The 18,288-nt window shown below is 47.2% G+C and overlaps 2 protein-coding genes across 5 annotated transcripts; both read right to left on the bottom strand.

Annotated features, from left to right (window-relative positions):
- Positions 1-1,153: 1,153 nt before the first annotated feature.
- On the bottom strand, positions 1,154-11,669 carry LOC143435445 (zinc finger protein 500-like). Of its 4 annotated transcripts, none has more exons than XM_076918154.1 (7): positions 11,491-11,669; positions 10,713-11,155; positions 8,918-9,107; positions 6,601-6,745; positions 5,636-5,827; positions 4,603-5,213; positions 1,154-3,997 (listed from the first exon to the last, which is right to left on the bottom strand). In XM_076918154.1, exons 2-4 carry the CDS (start codon positions 11,064-11,066, stop codon positions 6,708-6,710), a joined length of 582 nt encoding a protein of 193 aa, XP_076774269.1. In that variant the 5' UTR covers positions 11,067-11,155; positions 11,491-11,669; the 3' UTR covers positions 1,154-3,997; positions 4,603-5,213; positions 5,636-5,827; positions 6,601-6,707. The 4 variants fall into 4 exon arrangements, with proteins under 4 accessions (XP_076774269.1, XP_076774268.1, XP_076774266.1 ...); XM_076918153.1 differs by having other exon boundaries at positions 1,154-4,708; positions 5,067-5,213; XM_076918151.1 differs by having other exon boundaries at positions 1,154-5,213.
- Positions 11,670-17,493: 5,824 nt separating this feature from the next.
- Positions 17,494-17,737, bottom strand: LOC117694146 (embryonic testis differentiation protein-like). Its single transcript, XM_034484926.2, has one exon. The coding sequence runs from the start codon at positions 17,702-17,704 to the stop codon at positions 17,522-17,524; it is 183 nt and encodes a 60-aa protein (XP_034340817.1). The 5' UTR covers positions 17,705-17,737; the 3' UTR covers positions 17,494-17,521.
- Positions 17,738-18,288: the final 551 nt, after the last annotated feature.

Below are 18,288 nucleotides of genomic sequence, written 5' to 3'. Positions count from 1 at the left end.
TCTAAGCCCCTTCTAGCTTTCTCACATCTCTATGAACCTGTTGCCTTACATCTCAGTCTTTTTTCTCCTGGTGTGTATCCTGCCCACTTCAGGAGGACTGTGCTCAGGACAGTCTCTGAATTTCCCCCATGCTTAAACACTAAGGTCAAAGTCCTGTGCTTCCACACAGACTCCTAAAGCCCCATACACTTGTTCTCTACATCTGACATATAAACTTAACCTGGCCATCCTGTCATCCTCCTGGCTTACTACTCTGCCTGTCAAAATCCTGACTTCCTCTGATCCCCTTGGCACACCCTGAACCTGCTGTTCTCTTATGAAATGTATTCATCTTCCCAGACTTCTTCAGCTCTTTCCAATCTCCCTATGTGACCCTGACACCTAGATTTCTCCCTTAACTCAGTCTCTGATTCAGACATCCTAATACTCCTGCCTTCATCCCTAGCCATTAACCTCTCTCCTCAAGTTCCTGACATCTCAACCCAGTCACCTACAGTGTCCTATACCCTTCAGACAAGCTACCTTTCTGTTCTCCATCTTCTAAGTTTCAGCTGGAGCCTCCTGACCTGGTACTCAGATGCTTAGAAACCCTGGGACTTAGAAACCCTGGGACTGCTTCTGGTCCTCAGTGTCCTGCTCTCCCTGGAAATATATTTCCCTCCTATCAAACTTGTCAGCTGCAGAAGGCTCCTATACCTATCCACAGGGCTGGCACTTCCAATCGTCTAGACTTTGGCCATCTTTGTCCTACCTTTGCCCTCTACCCACGACTTGTACTCGCCCCATTCCTCCTGCTTCCCTCCTAGTTTCCAGCAACCCCACTGTGTGTTCTGCTCTCCTCTGTCGTCCTCCTAACCTCCTCTCCAGGCTTGTTCCCTGGACCCTCCTCCCCTCTCTTTTAAGCCCCTATCCTCAGTACCCTTCTGGATGCCAGAGCCTCACACTCTCAAGAGCTGTTGCCCCCATTCTCAGCCTCTACACATCATGACACCATCTCTACCTTCTTGTGTCTCTGTGCACCACCTGGAACATGATATCCTCACCCTGAACCTCCTTATTAGCCTCCACACTCGCACTCAGGCTCCTCTGTGTTCTCTCACCAGAGATCTGTCCATCTGCAGAGATTCTTGGAGTCTTCCTAAGGCTTCTGCCCTTTGAGGGCCTTGGGCCTCCTCTTCAACCTACAATGTTTGCCCTGAGTCTTCTGCTCTGGCCCTCACCTTCCCATGCTACTTCCTCCTCTCTCCCTACCATCCTCTGTAGACATTACTCTCTACTTCTTCCCCTTAATTCTCTGACCCCCTCTTCAGTCTCCTATGACCCTCGAGTGCTCATTCTCATGCATTCTGTCCTCTAGCCCCCGCTACCTCCCCAGAGTCCTGTCACTCCCCATGCTGCCTGAAGCCCTTACCCACACATCAGCCTCCTGTCCACTGCCTAGCATCGGGTCTGTCTCCCCAGATTCTTACCCTCCTCTGTCCACATATCTCCTCATATAGCCCCCTCCTAAATTACGCCAGACCGTCCATTCTAGCCTATTTCCATACTCTTGAGCTATCTGCCTACTCTAGTGCCTATCTTTACTTAACCTGCTTGCTTACCTCCCTGATCTCTACCCTGCTTTTCCAGCTTTGGTCCTGAACAGCCTATTGGTCCCTGCCAGAGTCTCCTGCTATTCTACCTAGGCCCCGCTGCATTCTACCCATGGTTTGTGCCTTTACAGAAACTCCTATGCTCTCCTAAGCATCCTTGCCAGCCTTAATCCCATCATCCTAGGTCTGGGTGTTCCTCTAGCCTCCTCCTGCCTCCTGAGTCTCCTGCCATCCTGCCCATCCCTGCCCATCCTCTCTGAGCCCTCTTCCCCTCTTCCCCTCTGCCTCCTGTCTGCCCCCTCAGCAGCTAGCTTTCTCCCAGCTTTCTGGCATCCCTCAGAGTTCCTCTCCAGGCTTCTACCTACTTCGAGAACCCTAGAATCTCCTGAACCTCCGTCCTCTGCCTCTCATCCCTTTATTGCCCCGTCTAGTGCCTAGCTCCCAATTTCACAACCGTTTCTTGAGCATCTGGCCTTTCTCCTCAGCTTCCTAGGCTACAAGTGCACATCTGAGCTCCTTTAGTGCTATCCTCCTCTCAAGGATCCTTGTCATCGTCCTCCTAGAATGTCTGCCCTCCCTGAAGCTTCCCCTCCATCCTCCTTCCCTTTTCTGGATTTGAACCATCTTCTCCTCCTCCCTTGCCTCCCATCTTGCTCCTCAGCTTTCTGTCCCTCGTCCCCAGTTTTCTTGTCTCCTCAAGCCATCTATGTTCCCCTAAACTTCCATCTCCCTTCAGCCATCAATTTTCTTTCTGCCTTCCTCCTGAGCCTGCTGCCCTCCTCCTCTGCCTTCTGGGTCAAACAGACCCTTCTGCGTCTATGGGCCTCTGGCTATAGTCACCTTTCTACTCTATCCCTGCTCCTCTCCAGCCTTCTGCTCCCTGTTAGGCTCCTCCCCCTTACTCCTGCCCTTCCTCAGACTCCAACCCCACTCCCTAGCCTCAGGCACACTGCCTCAGCCTTCTGCCCTTCTCCGCCCCTCCCCATGACTCTCATGCTCTTCTCAGTAGTAGGCCCTCCCATAGAGTCATTAGTGTCCCAGAACCTCCTGCCCTCCTCACCCACCTTTGCTCTTCTCCTGCCATCTAGGGACTGTCCTCACCAGCCTCAGGCCTTCCCTAGTCCATCTGCCCAAGTCTCCTCCTCCTCTCCTACCTAGCCTTCTGCCTCTCACATCCATCCTGGGTTTTGACTTCCTAGCCCATGTGCCCTTCTCCAAGACCTTTGGTCACCTCTCCTATGCCACCTCTCCTCAGTTGCTTCTGTTTCCTGCTGTCTTTCCAGCAGACTCCTCAGTTTTATCCTCCTTGCTTCCGTGCTCCAGACCTTTTCCTCGTACCCCAACCCAGCCTCATACCCTCCATGACACTCTGCCTGCCTCCTCAGCCCTCTGTCCTCACAAGCCCCAGGCCATTCCTTTTCCAGATCAGCCTCATGCTATGCCTCCATCCCTTGGGCCTCTCTTGGCTCATGCTCTTAGCAGATTCATGCTCTCTTCTGATCCTCTGTCCTGGCTGAGGTACCATCCTTCCCGAGGGTCCTGCACTCTTCCTCAGTCTGGGCCTCCTGTAAACCTGTCCTACTCCAGATACCCCTTGTCATCCTTGACTTCCCCCTGAGCCTGAGGCCTGCCTCTCTAGCCTCCAACTCCACTCTATGAGCCTCCTGCCCACTTGAGTATGTAACCACGCCTCAAGGCTCCTGCCCTTTTTAGGGTTTCCTGCACCCACTATCCTCCCATTATCCCCATATTCTACCATGTCCCTAGCTTGCTGTCACCCTCCCCAGAATCGTAGATTTCCCTTGAGCTTCCTGCCTTCTTCTCTTTCTTCTGCCTTCCTCTCCAGCCTTTCCATCCCTACCCCCACCTTAGCCTCCTATTGTTCCCCATGAAGCTCAGGTCCATCTCTTCAGGTTTTTGTCTTCTTCCCCCCAGACCTCTACCTTCCAAGGGGTCTACAGTTCCCTGGAGCCTCCAGCCTGTTCCTCATGATTCTACCCTCTCAGAAAAATCTCCGGACTCCCTCCTGTCTCCCAAAATACACTTGAGTTTTATACCCTCAGAGCTTCTCCCAACCTTTCTTTCTCCCTTCCTCCTCTCTGTTGCTTTCCTGCTGCCTCTTTTTCTACCCTCCAGCCCTTATAAAAAGTCCTTTTTACAAACATGCTGCCTTTAGGCTCCCGCCTCCTCCCCAGTGAGCTCACCTCACCTCAGCCTTAGAGTTCCTGGATTCTGAATGGAGTTTTGAGAGCCCAGAGCTAAGACCAGGAGAGCAAAGCAGGCATCTCTCAGTTCCAAATTCCAAAGGCAGCCAAATACCCGGAAATGAGCTCAAACTATAGGAGGGCTTCTATTGGTTAGATAAAATCCAGCATTCCTCTGGAACTAGTGAAGCCAGTTCAGTACTGTGGTGGAGGGGACAGATAATTACCTGTTGCTCCTGGAATCTCAAAGTGCATGCAGGTATCACAAGCAGTTGTTACACATTCCAAAGGGATCCTAGCAACCTTCCCTAGCTTGTATACACTCCCTCCAGTTCAAGGGCTTGCTTGCCCCCAGCTACTCAACCTTGCTATTATTGCTCTGTATTCTCCGCCCCTCCCCCAGTGCTCTGCTCCTGTGCATCTCTCTATATATTTTCTCTATTCTCTCTCCCCTGTTCTTTTCCCCTGTCTTGAAGATTGCCCTGGTGAGGCCCAGGATGCTGCCCATGCTCAGTCTCTCTCTCTCTCTCTCTCTCTCTCTCTCTCTCTCTCTCTCTCTCTCTCTCTTTCTGTGTGTGTGTGTCTGTCTGTCTCTCTGTCTCTCTCTGTCTCTCTCTGTCTGTCTCTCTCTCTGTCTGTCTCTCTCCCAACATTAAAAACCTCCCCCTTACACATACAATGCAGTAGCTGTCATGTCTTTAGTTAGTTTATACAGCACCCAACTTCAGCACCTGCTGGGTGCTTTATCTCCTCAGCAGTCTCTAGCAAGCTGTCTGCCAGAAGGCACTGAGGACTTTACCACTTACGTAACTGCAGAGCAGACTCTGGGCTGCACATGGTGGCCTGTAGAGATGTGTTGCATTTCCCCTTACTCTTGAGGTTCAACTTGCATTCAACTCCTTGACTCCAGACCTAGAATGATAGAAAAGCCTTTGATTCAGTTTCCTTCTCTGACCAGTGTGAATGAGGCCAAACTGAAGCCTTCTGAGCCTGGCTCCACAGTTGCCCACTGAGAGAGAGAGAGAGAGAGAGAGAGAGAGAGAGAGAGAGAGAGAGAGAGAGGAGATCAGAGGGTGGTCGTTCTGTCAAAGGTGATCTGATGGAAAAAGGTTCTGAAGAAGCGGGGTTTCCCTGGTCAGCTCTGGATTGCCCTCTTGGCTTGGAGCTTGCTGTCCCATATCCCACCCACTTCCCCACCCAGGGTATGGCATGGCACTCAGCAGAAACAAGAGAAAGCCAGGCAGTGTTCGGTGTACAGATTTTCTTTTACCTTTGGGAGACAACAATGTGACAACTTCAGAAACCACACCTCTGACCAGAGAGCACTGGCCATTCAGAGTCCCATCACACACAGAAATGTAAGGTCATCCAGGTTAAGTCTCTGAATTTGTTGAAGCTCCACTGCCTGCAATACAGACTGCAAATAAAGTGCGCCATGACATCGTACAGAGAGGGCGCCATGGACGAACAAGAGTAGCCAAGGGGATGGAAAGCAGAAGCTCACAGACTAACCAGGACCAGGATGGGACATGAACTTAATGCTGAGTCTTAGCTCTGCCCCCTCCTGACTGACAGCACTGGGTCCAAAGTCCAGCCCAATATCAGTGCCTCTGATCTCACACCATAGCCATGCCTGAGCATGCTCAGGGACGGGCCTTTCTGTAGTCTAAGGTCTAAGAGGAAGGGGCCTCAGACTTCATACTCATTTCTCCTAGTAGTCCATGATCTTTCCTGTACTTGGGAAACAGGGGACCCCCAGGAGCTCTTCTCCCTACCCAATGGCTCCACCCCCCATACACATTTACATTCAAGCACACACATGCATTCAGATATACATACATGGACTACTAGTGGAACTTGGGAGAAGGGAGACATCAGCCCTGTCTTATGATGAGTGGCAGAGGCCACATCGCAGCCACCATTCAGTTTGTGTCCTTTGGGTGAGACAAACAGATCTTCATCTGGGTCCCTGACTCTGAGTGGCCAGTTGTGCCACTCTGTCCCCGGGGCTGGCTGGCATGCTGAAGGTTTCTGTATCAGGAATGGAAGGAATAGACCTTGAGATACCAGTGCCAGAGGAGCTGGGGGAGTATGGGATACATAGTAAAAGTATCCCTTGGGCCATTCTTGGGCATTTAGAGATTATAACTTCTAGCCTACATAGGGCCTCCTGGACAGGCTGTTCTCAGCTTATCTGGACAAGATTTCCCATGTGATGCCAGGAATGGGCCTGCAAGCCTGGAACAGAGAAACAGGGCCATACCATGGGTCTCAGCCCACATCTCCTCAGCCTTCCAGTGACATCATGACCCTATTAACCACAATGCACTTATCACTGCAATCCACTAGCACACAAGTGCTCAGGAGCCCTTGGTCAAGCACCAGAGAAGTGGGGGGCTTGGCTCTGGTGGTGGACTAGACATTTTAGGAAATTCTTGAATCTCCTTCTCTGTTTATAAAATCAACTGTTCACCTGTCTTCCAGACCACTCCAATAAAGTACAGATGCCTAGCTACCCTATCTCATGGCCTCTCTTTCTCCCTATGTCCCCTGGTAGCTCTCTACTCCCTCCCAACCCCAGTGTCCTGCCAGGTCATGAAGAAACTGCAGAAAGGGTGGAGGAATGCTGGTTCAGCGTCCTCTTCTCTGTGTAACAAGGGCAAACCCCAAGCCTTTCCTTAAGCCCCATCGAGTTCATGAGATGGGAGAACACATCTCCCTCACAGTGTCGCTAGAAGATACCAGTGCCCAAGGTACACTGGCATCTTTTCTGTGGAGGGACCAGGAGACCTGAGCCACCTTACCCTTCTGGGCTCAGCAGAAAGGTCCTTCTTTTAGGCAGGCCTTTCTCTCAGCTGCTCCCTGGGCTGCTACAGGAGCAGTGGCACCTCTAGGATCCGAGTTGAACTGTTCAGAGAAGGGGTGAGCCATCACCGGGAAGACCAATGCCTGAGAAAGAAAGAGAAACTTCAGTGTTGGCCTCCTGTGCACTCCCTTTCTCTAGCCTGGAAGGGGGTGAGTGGGGCTCCCTGTCTGTGTGCAGATGACGAGCTGACCCTCCAAGATACCATGATCCCCACACTAACAAGGAATCCCACTAACAGAAAACATGGGAGAGCCTCACTTACCTTTTTAGCAGGTGTGCCGGGGATCTACCTCCTTACACAACCCTCTGCTTTTCTAATCTCTCCAAACCTACTGCTCTACAGTTCACCGGACGGTCCTGCTCTCACCCATCCTCCAAGTTTCTCCTGCTCTCTGACCTTCATCCCCAGTCTGTTGTCTTCCTTTAGCCTCCTCAATGGATCTTGATCACCTTATCTTACAGTTCTTATGCTGTTTCCCAGCCCTGTACCCTCTTGCTCATCACTCACTCAGCCTGTCTTCTCCTGCCAGACTTCCTGATTCTCCTGTTCTCTCCTAGACTCCTGCATTCCTCTCCTGCTTCTTATCTCAGCTGTCTCCCACCTGCCTCCTCCTTATCTTCCTGTTCCCATGACTTGTGTCTTTCTCTGCCTCCAATCTGCTTCTTGACCATGTGATCGCTGCAACCTTCAGCCTTCTCTGAGCCTCCTACCCTTTTACTGTGGCATCCTCCTCAGATTCCTACTCCTTTCCAACTTTCAGCTTTCCCACCAGCCCAGCCTGTTATCCTCATCCCTAACCTCCTGCCTTCTTGAAACCTCCTCCATGTGTTCTCCCCTCCCCGGAGTCTCATATCTTCTTTTAGCCTGCCATTATCACCCTAAGCCTCCTGTTCTCAGATTCCATGCTCTCCCTGAGGCTCTCACCACCTGCTGACATTCCAGCCTTTCTTCCCCAGACCCCTGCCTTGTCTCTAGGCTTGTGTCATCCTCTAGTGGTATCCTATGAGCCTCTGAATCTCCAACCTTCCTTCCTCTTGAAGCGTGTGTCACTGCAGTTTTTGCATGGCAAGGGCAAGGGATCAAGTGCCTTTAAAGTTCCTGTAAAGGACCCCCTTTACCCCGCAAAAAGCCTAAGTCCTAAACAGAGCTCAAAGTTCCAGAAAGCTGTGGCATTAGAAATCATTAAATGGACCTCAAAAGGAATATGCTTGGACTAAATATGAATACTGTGCTATATCTGTGTTTGTATCTCTGTGTGACAGCATGAAGACAATCCTTTGTGGTTGTAATTGAATAAATTTTGGGGATGTTAAAAAAAAAATTTATGCACTGACATCCAGAGGTTGCTAAAGGATTTTAGAAAGTCACAATTAAATTGAAATTGTAATTTTCTTTCTTTTTACATTATATTGTGTTATTTGATTGATTGACTTTCTTGGTCCTTTTATTTATTTGTTTATTTGTGAGCACATGTAGAAGTATGAGGACAATTTGTCAGGACTGAATTCTCTCCTTCTACTATGTGGGTCCTGGGGATTGAACTCATGATATCTGGCTTGGAAGCAAGTGCCTTTATCTTGATGAGCCACCTTGTCAGCCCAGAAATTGTCCCTTTCTTAAAATTAGAAATGTGGAGGGTGATTTGTTACTCCATGTGAGAAGGATTTCTTCAGGGCATTTCAGCAAATTGAGTATCTGCATATGGGATGGGTGGTCACACATATCCTGATCAGTGTAACTGTGAGGCAGAAGAGTGTGACCTCTAAGGCTCTACAGACATCTTGGTATCAAAAGAAGAAACAAGTAGCATGTCCTTAATTCCTGCTCCATTTGGAAAAAAAAAAAAAAAAACACCTCAGCCCCTTGATCATTAGGAGTGTTTCTGACACTCCAGTACCTGCCCTTTAAAAGAGGCAGGCAAGTAAGGGTCACACTTTTCTTGGCATCTTCTATTTCTTTAATTTACCACATACCTCTGCATACAATTTCCAGGTTACTACAATTACATATCCCTTGCATAGCTTGGCATTGTTCACACAGTGTGCAGTAGTGTTGTTTAATAACCATGTGCTAGAAGGCCAGTCTCAGAAAACACTGCAATCCATTTTACCCTCCTAAAAAACTCTGGCTTTCTGGTCATTGAAACATCACACACAAGGACAGAGAAAAAGACTGTGGCAGTCTGTACTGCCTGCACATACCAATTACATAGGTGAACACATGTCTCTCTCTTTCTGTGGGATTTCAGACCAACCTTGAATGCGTATGCCATCACATCTGTCTTTGTCATACTGCCCAGGGGAACCCAGGCTGCTAGGTCGTATTCCGTGCCCAAGGGGTTCCTCAGCCCATAAAATGTGAAGATACTGTGGTGTGGATCGAGGGAGTCCCACAAGGAAGATGCTGCATGCATATGGGCCTGAGTCAGCCATGCCTGGGCCAGCCTGCTGACAGAGAAAACAAAGCAGTAAAACATAGATCTGAATACTTGAGTCTAGGCTCCCAGTTCCTTTGGTTCTCCTATAGAAGATGGCACTTTAGATCCTATGACTATTATCTTTTATAATAAGGAATGAGTTGCCTATGCAGCTATCTCTCATTATGTGGCTCACCCCAACTTGGAAGAACACAGAGACCATTGCTGAGACTTTGTGAAGAGGGGTTACTGCTTGTATCTCTCCCCATCTTAGGGAAGAATAAATGAATGAATGAAAGTTTGGATGGATAAGTGACCAAAGAACTGGGCTTAGCGTTTTTCACAATAACAAGAATGAGGTGGGTAACAAAGGATGTGGAAGTTGCTTATATTTGTGTGGTCCAGACTGGCATATTCCTTTCACCTTGTATGAATTGTCCTGAGGTAAAGGGGAAGAAATGGGGAACTTTTGAAAACCCCTTTTTACATTCATGAAATGAACAGGTTGCTATCCTCTCCCCCTCTTTAGATCCTCTATATGAAGAGAAGGCCTAAGGACATGATACCCTCATGTCTCACTTTGGGTAGATATGATAATGAGTGTACAATGTGACTCTCCTCTCTCTGCTATGGTTCTCTGGATCTTCTAGCTGTCACAACCAAAAGTTTAGAAATAGATTCCACTCCTCAACACATCTAGCTGTGCTATATTGTATGATAACCAATCTACTTAACATTTAATGGGTCTTCTTTAAAGTAAAATGTAGTTAAGATTACTGAAAATTACATCAGCTCCAAATTAAGATTCTCCACGACATGAGCTCCATCTGAGGTACTCAGGATCTCTCTGTGGCTCGTGGCGCCATCATCAGGCCAAATCTGAAGTTTGGTCGCCCTATTAACAGTGAGTGGTTCTAAGCAGAGGCACAGCTGTCTAGTGACATCATGATTTCTGTTGACACAGCCCACGCCACCCATGCATATGCTCAATCAACTATTAGAATATAAGGCACTATTACTTGTCCCTTTATATCCCTGCTAGATGCCAGTTGACTCAAAGGTGGCAAGCTTCTTCTATAAAGTGGCACTGATTATTTTCAGTTTCAAGGGCCACAGTTGCAGTCTGCTGTTCTGTTTCCCCTCTTATGGAGCACTCTTGCCTCATTGCCCCGACTCATCTCACACTCACAGACTCAAGTGATCCTTCTGCCTTACCCACCAGGGTGTCAGAACTCCAGGAGTGTGCCTGTACACCCAGCTAACCAGTACTTGACAAGGTTAAAACTATCATGAGCTACTGAGACAAAGACATCCCACAGACAGATTGTCCTATAAGCCATATGGCAGTGCAGTGATGTTTTGATTAGTGTGTAGAGAAAAAGATATGCGGACTGAGAATTTCATTTACTGATAATAAATGAGGCATTGCCATTGTGTGTTGGAGAGAAGGCATGGGATCAGGAACAGTGGAGAGCCTGTGACCTCTATGCTGACTCCAGCAGAAGAGAATGTTGAAAAGGACTCTGGGGAAGGCTGGGGACTGTGGGATGACACAGAGACAGAATGGCTCTTCCTGACCCAGCTGCCTGGCCCCACATTTGGTCTAAGAGTAACCAACCCCAAGATTCTTCACCTTGTTTCCTGGCTTTCTGTCCTCTTTCTTTAGGCCTTCTATCAGGGTGAAAAGTCTTTGTCTGATCTCCGGGCTGAACGGCTCGGTCTCTGCGTTTGTGGGCAGAATGTGCAGGAACTGCTCCAACACTAGCAGCGCCAGGATCTGCTCCACAGACCGAGTCTGTGGCTTCAGCCACTGGGAACAAAGTTCCCAGAGTTTGCAGAAGGCTTTTTGAGGCCCTTCTGCTTCATCATACTGGAACTGCCTGAAGAGCTGGCGGGAGGCTTCGCAGGCCATGTCATACTCTTCAGGCTGAGGATCCTGGTGGCACAGAGAGGGGCCCTGTGTGGCAGAGCTGCTGGGTGCAGCCATTGTGCCCACTGGCTGGCTGCTTACAGCTTATCCTGGGCCTGGGGACTCAGGTCTCAGCTGTTTCGTTAGGCCTTCAATAGGGACACCACCTGCAACAGAGAAGAGGCCACCATGAGAAAGGAGATATGGGAGTGGTTGGATGGGCTCTAAAAGTCCTGATCATGGCAAATGTTGCTTACAGGCTTTGCCCTTTGATCCCTCTTCGTCTCCCTTGCTAAAAACTTACATTCCTAAAGCCAGTCCCTAAGGTCCATGCCCTTATTTGGCTATTGATTCATTCCTGAGACAAAACATCAAGGCCCAACAATCAAAATCTATTATTTAGCTAACATGTCCAATCAGGATTTACCAACTCTTCCTGACATACTTCTCTGTTTCCCACTTAAAATCTCACTCCTGTACAAACGCCCTCTCTTGCTCTTACTTCTCTTTGCCTCTGTTGCTTTTCTTGCTTGTGCTGCTGCTGCTGCTGCTGCTGCTGCTGCTGCTGCTGCTGCTGCTGCTGCTGCTGGTGTCTGGGAATGTCCTGTACCAATTCTGAGGGCCAACCCTCCCTTTCAGTGGTGACTAGAGGGCGTTGTCACTGTCCTTCAGCTTTCAGAATCTGACAAGAGGTACAGACTCTTCTCAGAAAGGTAAACATACAGGTCGGACTCTGCACCCAGCTGGCAAAAGTGTTAAAAAGTGTCCAGCCCATCAACAGATGCCCTGGGCGGATCCTTTCCATAAGTTAGCACTGGCTCACTACTGACTCCTTGTGGCTACTCAAGTGGGTATTCGTGTAAAGCCAAAGCTCCATTTCCTTTTTATGTTTACCCTGCTCCGTGGGCACTAGTGAATAGTGCTACCTGCTGTTGCACAGCTCAGCTTGAGTGTTTCCAGGGACCAAAGGCCAGGACTCCCTTCTCAAGAGGTTTAGGCCTCTAGCCCCACTCCTGGTAAAATAACACTAATCTTATGTTTTGAAATTCAGGGACATCCCAGAAGAATGAGAGAAAAACATCTACAATCGCCCTGAGTGGCCCTCAACAATCTCTCTAGTCTTGAGTTCCCCTTGATAGCCTTCAATCTGAGAGACCTATGCTGGAGCCTTGCTCTGTAAAGGTAGCCAATCCTCACTCCCCAATCTTGTCATCAAAGGCTGCTTGTGAGCTAGCGACCCCACACCCTCCTCTAGTGTCTACTCTTGCAGTAGCTGTCTGTCCTAGTTAGGTATCTGCCTGTGTGATGCACATCATAGCCAATGTGACTTTGGGAGGAAAGAATTTATTTCATCATGCAGTTTGTAGTCCATCATCAAGGAAAGCCAAGGCAGGGAGTCAGGAGAAGAGTTTCAAGCAGAAACCACAAGGAACTGCTGCTTATCAAAATGCTGCAACCTGTACAAGTAAGACAAACAAGCCCTTTCCTCCCCAAGTTGCTTTTTGTCAGTGTACGTTACCCCAGCAACAGAAGGAGACTAAAACAGATGGCCATCTATACCTACAAGAATGTTTTCTGAGTTACACAAGCGTTCAAAGGTCTAGCTGACATTTAACATACATAGTTGACCCTCATAGTGGCCATGACCTACAGTTTAAAACTTTCATCCAGGTGATCCCATTTCTTTAAACCTCCCATCTTTACAAAAGCTCTTTGGGTCTAAAGAGATTGCTCAGTGGTTATGAACACTTGTTGGTCATCCAGAGGACCTGGGTTTGGGCAAAGAGCTAGTTGCGGTTAATGTGGATTGGAATCCATGTCAACTAACTGACAGTTCTGCTGCTAACACGGCTCAACCCCCCACAGGCAATGGAGAACAGGCGTCTTGTTCTTCCTGGTGATAACATTTCAGAGGCATGGGTTTCTGTCCTTGAGAAAGATACAATATAACGTAGATTGTGGGTTGAGAACAGAGTGCTTTGGAAGAGCTATTGTCTCAGAAGGCCTCGTGAAATTCGTTGGGTTTTTATCTAGAGCCTTGAGTACTGAAAGGAGTTTAGGCCCCAGGCCACGTGAGCTGTGGGGTCTCAGATACCAAAGCCATGAAGGAGTCTCTAGACTTGGGAAAAAGAAGAGCTCTGTCATCACCTCGCCAATAATGGCAGCATGGAGCATAGCCACAGGAAATAATTTCTATCCAGGTCTAGAGGCTCCAGCCCATAATTTCAGATATCTGGCAGGTTGCTGCAGGAAGACTGCAGGTGTATCAGGCCTCCCAGGCCAGCACAATAAGTTTAGGTAATCTGAGTGAGTTGAGTGACACACACCAGCATTTAAAAGGTGGAAACAGAGGGAGGGCCAGGTCATCCTTGGCTACTTAGGCAGGCCTATAGTCTTCATAGGCTACATGAGACTCTATCTAAAAGAATGACAACACAAACAAACTGTTTAAAAACCACAGAGGCTAGTCATGGTGGCTGATGCCTTTAGTTGCATCACTTAGGAGGCAGAAGCAGACAAATCTCTGTGAGTCCAAGGCCAGCCTGGCCCACAGAGTGAGTTCCAGGAAGGCCAGGGATACACAGAGAGAATCAATGAAAGTGTAGGAGAAGCAGTTTTTCCCAGGGCATACCCAGTTGGTTATCCAGTTTTCCAGCCCTGAACAACATGCACACAAGTAACATTATTCAGACTGAATCAGTTTAATTTAAAATTGGGAGGGACCTTAGATGAAATGCCCTACAGTGGGGAGAGGGAACTTGTAGAGTCCACCTCCAGTAGAAAGACAGGGCATCAAGTGATGGGTGGGGTTGCCATCCCACAGTCAAAACTCTGACCCAGAATTGTTCCTGTCTGAAAGAACTGCAGGGACAAAAATGGAGAAGAGACTGAGGAAAAGGAGATCCAGTGACAGGCCCAAATTGAGATCCAGCTCAGGGGGAGGCCCCAAGGCCTGAAAATATTACTGATGCTATAGTGTGCTTACAGACAGGGGCCTGTCATGACTGCCCTCTGAAAGACCCAATAAGCAGCTGAAAGAGTCAGATGCAGATATTTACAGGCAACCAATGGACAGAAGCTGCTGACCCCTGTGGATGAATTAGGGAAAATCTGGAAGAAGCTGAGGAGGAGGGTGACCCTGTAGGAGGACCAGCAGTCTCAATTAATCTGGACCCTGAGATCACTCAGATACTGAGGGCTATCAACAAGGTAACATATATACCAGCTAATATGAGGACCCCAACACATATACAGCAGAGGACTGCCTGGTCTGAACTCAGTCAGAGAAGATTCATCTAACCCTCAAGAGACTGGAGGCCTCAGGGAGTGAGGAAGTCTGGTGGGGTAGGGGGTTGGGGAGTAGGTGCATTCTCGTGGAGATGTGGGGGAGAAGGTATGGGATGTGAAACAGTCCGAAGGTGGACTAGGAGGGGGATAAAATCTGGAGTGTTAAAAAAAAGATTAAAAATAAATCCAAGCCTAGTATGCTCACCCTGGAAAAATAAAATAAAATTGTAAAGAAATAATTACAGATTGGGATGCAGTTGAAACATATCTTAATTTTATCTTTATCCATTTCCTGGATTTTCAACAATACCTTGCAATACTTCAGAATGTTATTCCAACTGGGATGCTGAGATTGGCACAGCCCATTACAGAATGGTTTGTGAACACAAATATCCCCACAGCTGTTCACTTCCAGCTTCCCCCAACACCTTCCAAGCCACCTTGATCCACTGCATGAACTCGTCACTGACAAAGCACCCATCTCTCCCCATTTGAAGACTGTTTTCATTTTTGTTTTCACAGTGCTAAAGGAGCTTTAAACTTGGCATCATGGAGTATGTGCCTTTTTACAATTGGCACCGTTTCTGATTCAACTTATTCTGGGGAGACTCATGCAAGTTCTCCTGTGTAGCAATGTCCATGCTCTGGCCACCATATACACAAATAAATGTGATTTGGAAAATAAAAATAAATGCAGTCTTTGTGCCCTGGACAGCCCTGGGGTGGAGGACGCGTGATCTCTGATCTCCTCCCTCTTCCACTTCCTCGGCCTCAACTCTTCCCCCTTTCCCTCATAGTGAGACTTGTGCTGAGCCTCTCCAGCCAGTGTCACAGGCACAGGAATACTTGAGTATGTTCTACCCACTGTCCCTAGTGGGACATGCACCTCTGAGGATAGATTAGAACCTGTGCTGTCACTGCACAATCAGCACAGACAGATAAAGGGCAGGAATGGAAAATGACCCAGAGAGGTGAAGTTGTGATGCCTAAGGATCAGCTTCTGGAACTTCCTTCTTTCCTTCCTTCCTTCCTTCCTTCCTTCCTTCCTTCCTTCCTTCCTTCCGTCTTTCTTTTGTTTGTGTTTGTTTGTTTCGTTTTTTTTTTTTTGAAACAGGGTTTCTCTGTGTAGTCCTGGCTGTCCTGCAAATCACTCTTGTAGACCAGGCTGGCCTCAAACTCAGAAATCCACCTGCCTCTGCCTCCCAAGTGCTGGGATTAAAGGGATGCCCCACCACTGCCCGACTTGGGACTCTTCTTTTTGTAAGTCTGGTTTTCACTATAAAGGCTAGGCTGGCAAGAAGCACAGTATCCCCCTGACTCAGCCTTTAAAATGCTAGGATAAAAAGTTCACATTAACACATTCAGCCTTCAAATGTCACTTCAAATAACTGGAGTGATGTTTAGAATGTGCTTTCATTTTAATGGTTGAACCTCCCAACATTCCCTTTTTCTTGTTACTTAGGTTTGCCCATATCTTCATTCAATCCAGTTCTTAGCTTTCTGTTTCCTGCTGTCATTTTCCATCTTTTAATATATACACATATACATAATTGATGTTTATTCATTCATATGTGTGATTAAAGAAGAGAAGGGAGTGAATTGGAGAGAGTATCAGGGCAAGGGGCAGACATGGGAAGGCTAGGAGGGAGGAGAAGGTAAAAAATGTCATCCTCTAGCATGGGCAGGGGGTGGAGAGAGAGAGAGAGAGAGAGAGAGAGAGAGAGAGAGAGAGAGAGAGAGTGCACTGAGGCTAGAAGAGAGTGTCAGATCTCCCGGGTCTAATGCTACAGGCAGTTGTGAACCATCTGACCTGGGTTCTGTGAATCAAACACAGGTCCTCTCGAAAAACAGCAAGTGTTCTTAACCACTGAGCCATCATTCCAAACCCTCCCATCTGTCATTTCTTTTTTTTAATTTTAACTAAAATATAATAACATTATTTGCACGTCCTCCTCCCTCCTACCCCTCCCATGCCTGCTCTTCTGCCCCAAACCACTCCCTCCTCTCTTTAGCCACTGTTACATATATGTATGAATGAATAAACAACTATGATTTGTCATTTTTCTAACATAATATTTTTATTGATTATTTGGGAATTTTACATAATGCATCTGAATTACACTCACCTCCCAGTCCTTTCAGGTCTGCCCCCCCAACCTGTGTGGCTTCTCCCCACAAAAAAAAAAAAAAAAAAAAAAAAAAGGGAAGAAGAAAAAAAACGTCCAATTTGTGTTGCCCATATACTCACTGAAGCATAGTCAAACTTCTGGTACCCAGCTCCCTAAAGAAAAATGAGTCCTTACTCATTTGCAACCTCCACCAGATAATAGCGACCATGTGGATGTCTGTGGTCTGTGCTGTCACCACAAACCATGAGTAAATCCATAATCCATGCTCTCGCTGACTGTAAAGGACAAGGAAGCTACTTTTACCATAGTATTGATGACTATAGACTCATAGTTGAGAGAGAGGGACATAGAAGGGTTCTGTGACAACACTTCCTCCCACCCTTTGCCCTCCAAAAAAAGTAACAGTCTAGATGGATGCTGAAGTGTAGCTCTCCACAATTTGTAATTTGTTAATGCCCAGTTTCTTACACAATTCCCATTCTGAATTTCTCAGAGTGAATATAATTTACTTAGTACACCCATTAGTGGATAGAGCTTTTGAATGTGAGTCATTACATAGTTATAAGCTATATGTCCTTTAGGCAAAGAAATTCTTTCCCATGCATTGCAGTCTGAATCTCTGGGAATAATGATCAACTCAAGATGGCATATATTCTAAAATCCCAACCTAGTCTGCTTTGCTCTCACCACTGTACCATTGCACCAGGGAAGTCGGTTGGATTTTACAGTGGAATGTAGTGAATATCTCTGTAAAATGGATAGTGAAGAGAGTCTTTGATACTGACTGGCTATGTGCCAGAGAGTTATGCATACACAATTACACTTCAGACTAGTAATGGAAGAGACATGATATGCAATGCGACCTCCCCTCCTCATCCTCACTGCATCTGAGATCCTACAAGAAGAATATCAAGATGGTTATAATATCCTGCCCAATGCAACCCAAGAAAGCCAAGTGAAGAAACACACAATGTACCCAAAGCAGTTGCAATGAAGACTAGTTTAATAGGTCAATCATGAGAGTGGCTTGTTATGTCACTTCTTTTTAAAACATGTATTTCAAGTAGACATAAACATGAATTTTGGCAATGGCCACTCTAGTCTGGAGAGGACATTTTATTTTATTGACCAAATCCATTCAAACAAATCCATATCATTTCTGGGCCTCCCCAGCTTCCTGTCAACTAAATAGATCAGAATATTATTGGTGGACTTCTGGCTTTTTAACTCTTTCGGTGGGACCACCTCCATGTTCTGTTCTGGTGGGCTGGGGGCAGTGTTGGGATTTTCATTATCCATGGCTGGTATTATCCAAAGGCCTCAAGGCAACGGAGAAAGTCTGGAAAAGAAGATAGATGAAGCCACACAATCAGATCAACCAGAGGCCTCTTTATTGTCTGCCTCCTCCCTTCTTTGTCTGTCAGTTTCTCACACATAAATGCTACACGCAATAGTCAAATAAAGTTGTTTTGAGATACAATTTGATTTGCAGTGTCCCTCTTATATTCCACATTATCATGTCTCAGGCTAATGTCAGGAGACATGAAGCAGCATAGTCCATATCTGAATATTGGAGTACAGGCACTCACTTCCTGGGATTGCTGTGGGTCTACCTTTTGAGCCCAGAAACACGGTCTCTTAGCTATAGGAATCACACCTTTTTATCAGCTGCTTGAGGAAGAGGCAACAGTGCTTCAGTTAACTCTGTCTCCCATCAGCAGACTCCAATTGGCTGCACTCTACCTTAAAATAATTGACTGGTTAAAAGCACTTAACAGTTTACCATCTGTCAGGAGCCATAATAGGACAAGCTAATAACTGGCAGATGATCTTCCTGAAATGATCTGCTATGGATTATAATATAACCTGTGAAAGATTTGCTC

Source organism: Arvicanthis niloticus, chromosome X (genome assembly GCF_011762505.2).
Source record: "Arvicanthis niloticus isolate mArvNil1 chromosome X, mArvNil1.pat.X, whole genome shotgun sequence".
Lineage (NCBI taxonomy): Eukaryota > Metazoa > Chordata > Mammalia > Rodentia > Muridae > Arvicanthis > Arvicanthis niloticus.
The sequence above is the reverse complement of the archived record's forward strand: the minus strand, read 5'-3'. Positions and strand labels throughout refer to the sequence as shown.

Excerpts from the sequence above, each read along its gene's own strand:
- LOC143435445 (XM_076918151.1), bottom strand. The coding sequence starts at position 11,066 with ATGGCTGCACCCAGCAGCTCTGCCACACAGGGCCCCTCTCTGTGCCAC. Across the intron at positions 9,108-10,712 it reads ACAGAAAGCCAGGAAACAAG|GCTGGCCCAGGCATGGCTGA; the intron begins GTGAAGAATCTT and ends CTCTGTCAGCAG. Across the intron at positions 6,746-8,917 it reads TGATGGCATACGCATTCAAG|GCATTGGTCTTCCCGGTGAT; the intron begins GTTGGTCTGAAA and ends TTTCTTTCTCAG.
- LOC117694146 (XM_034484926.2), bottom strand. The coding sequence starts at position 17,704 with ATGGATAATGAAAATCCCAACACTGCCCCCAGCCCACCAGAACAGAAC.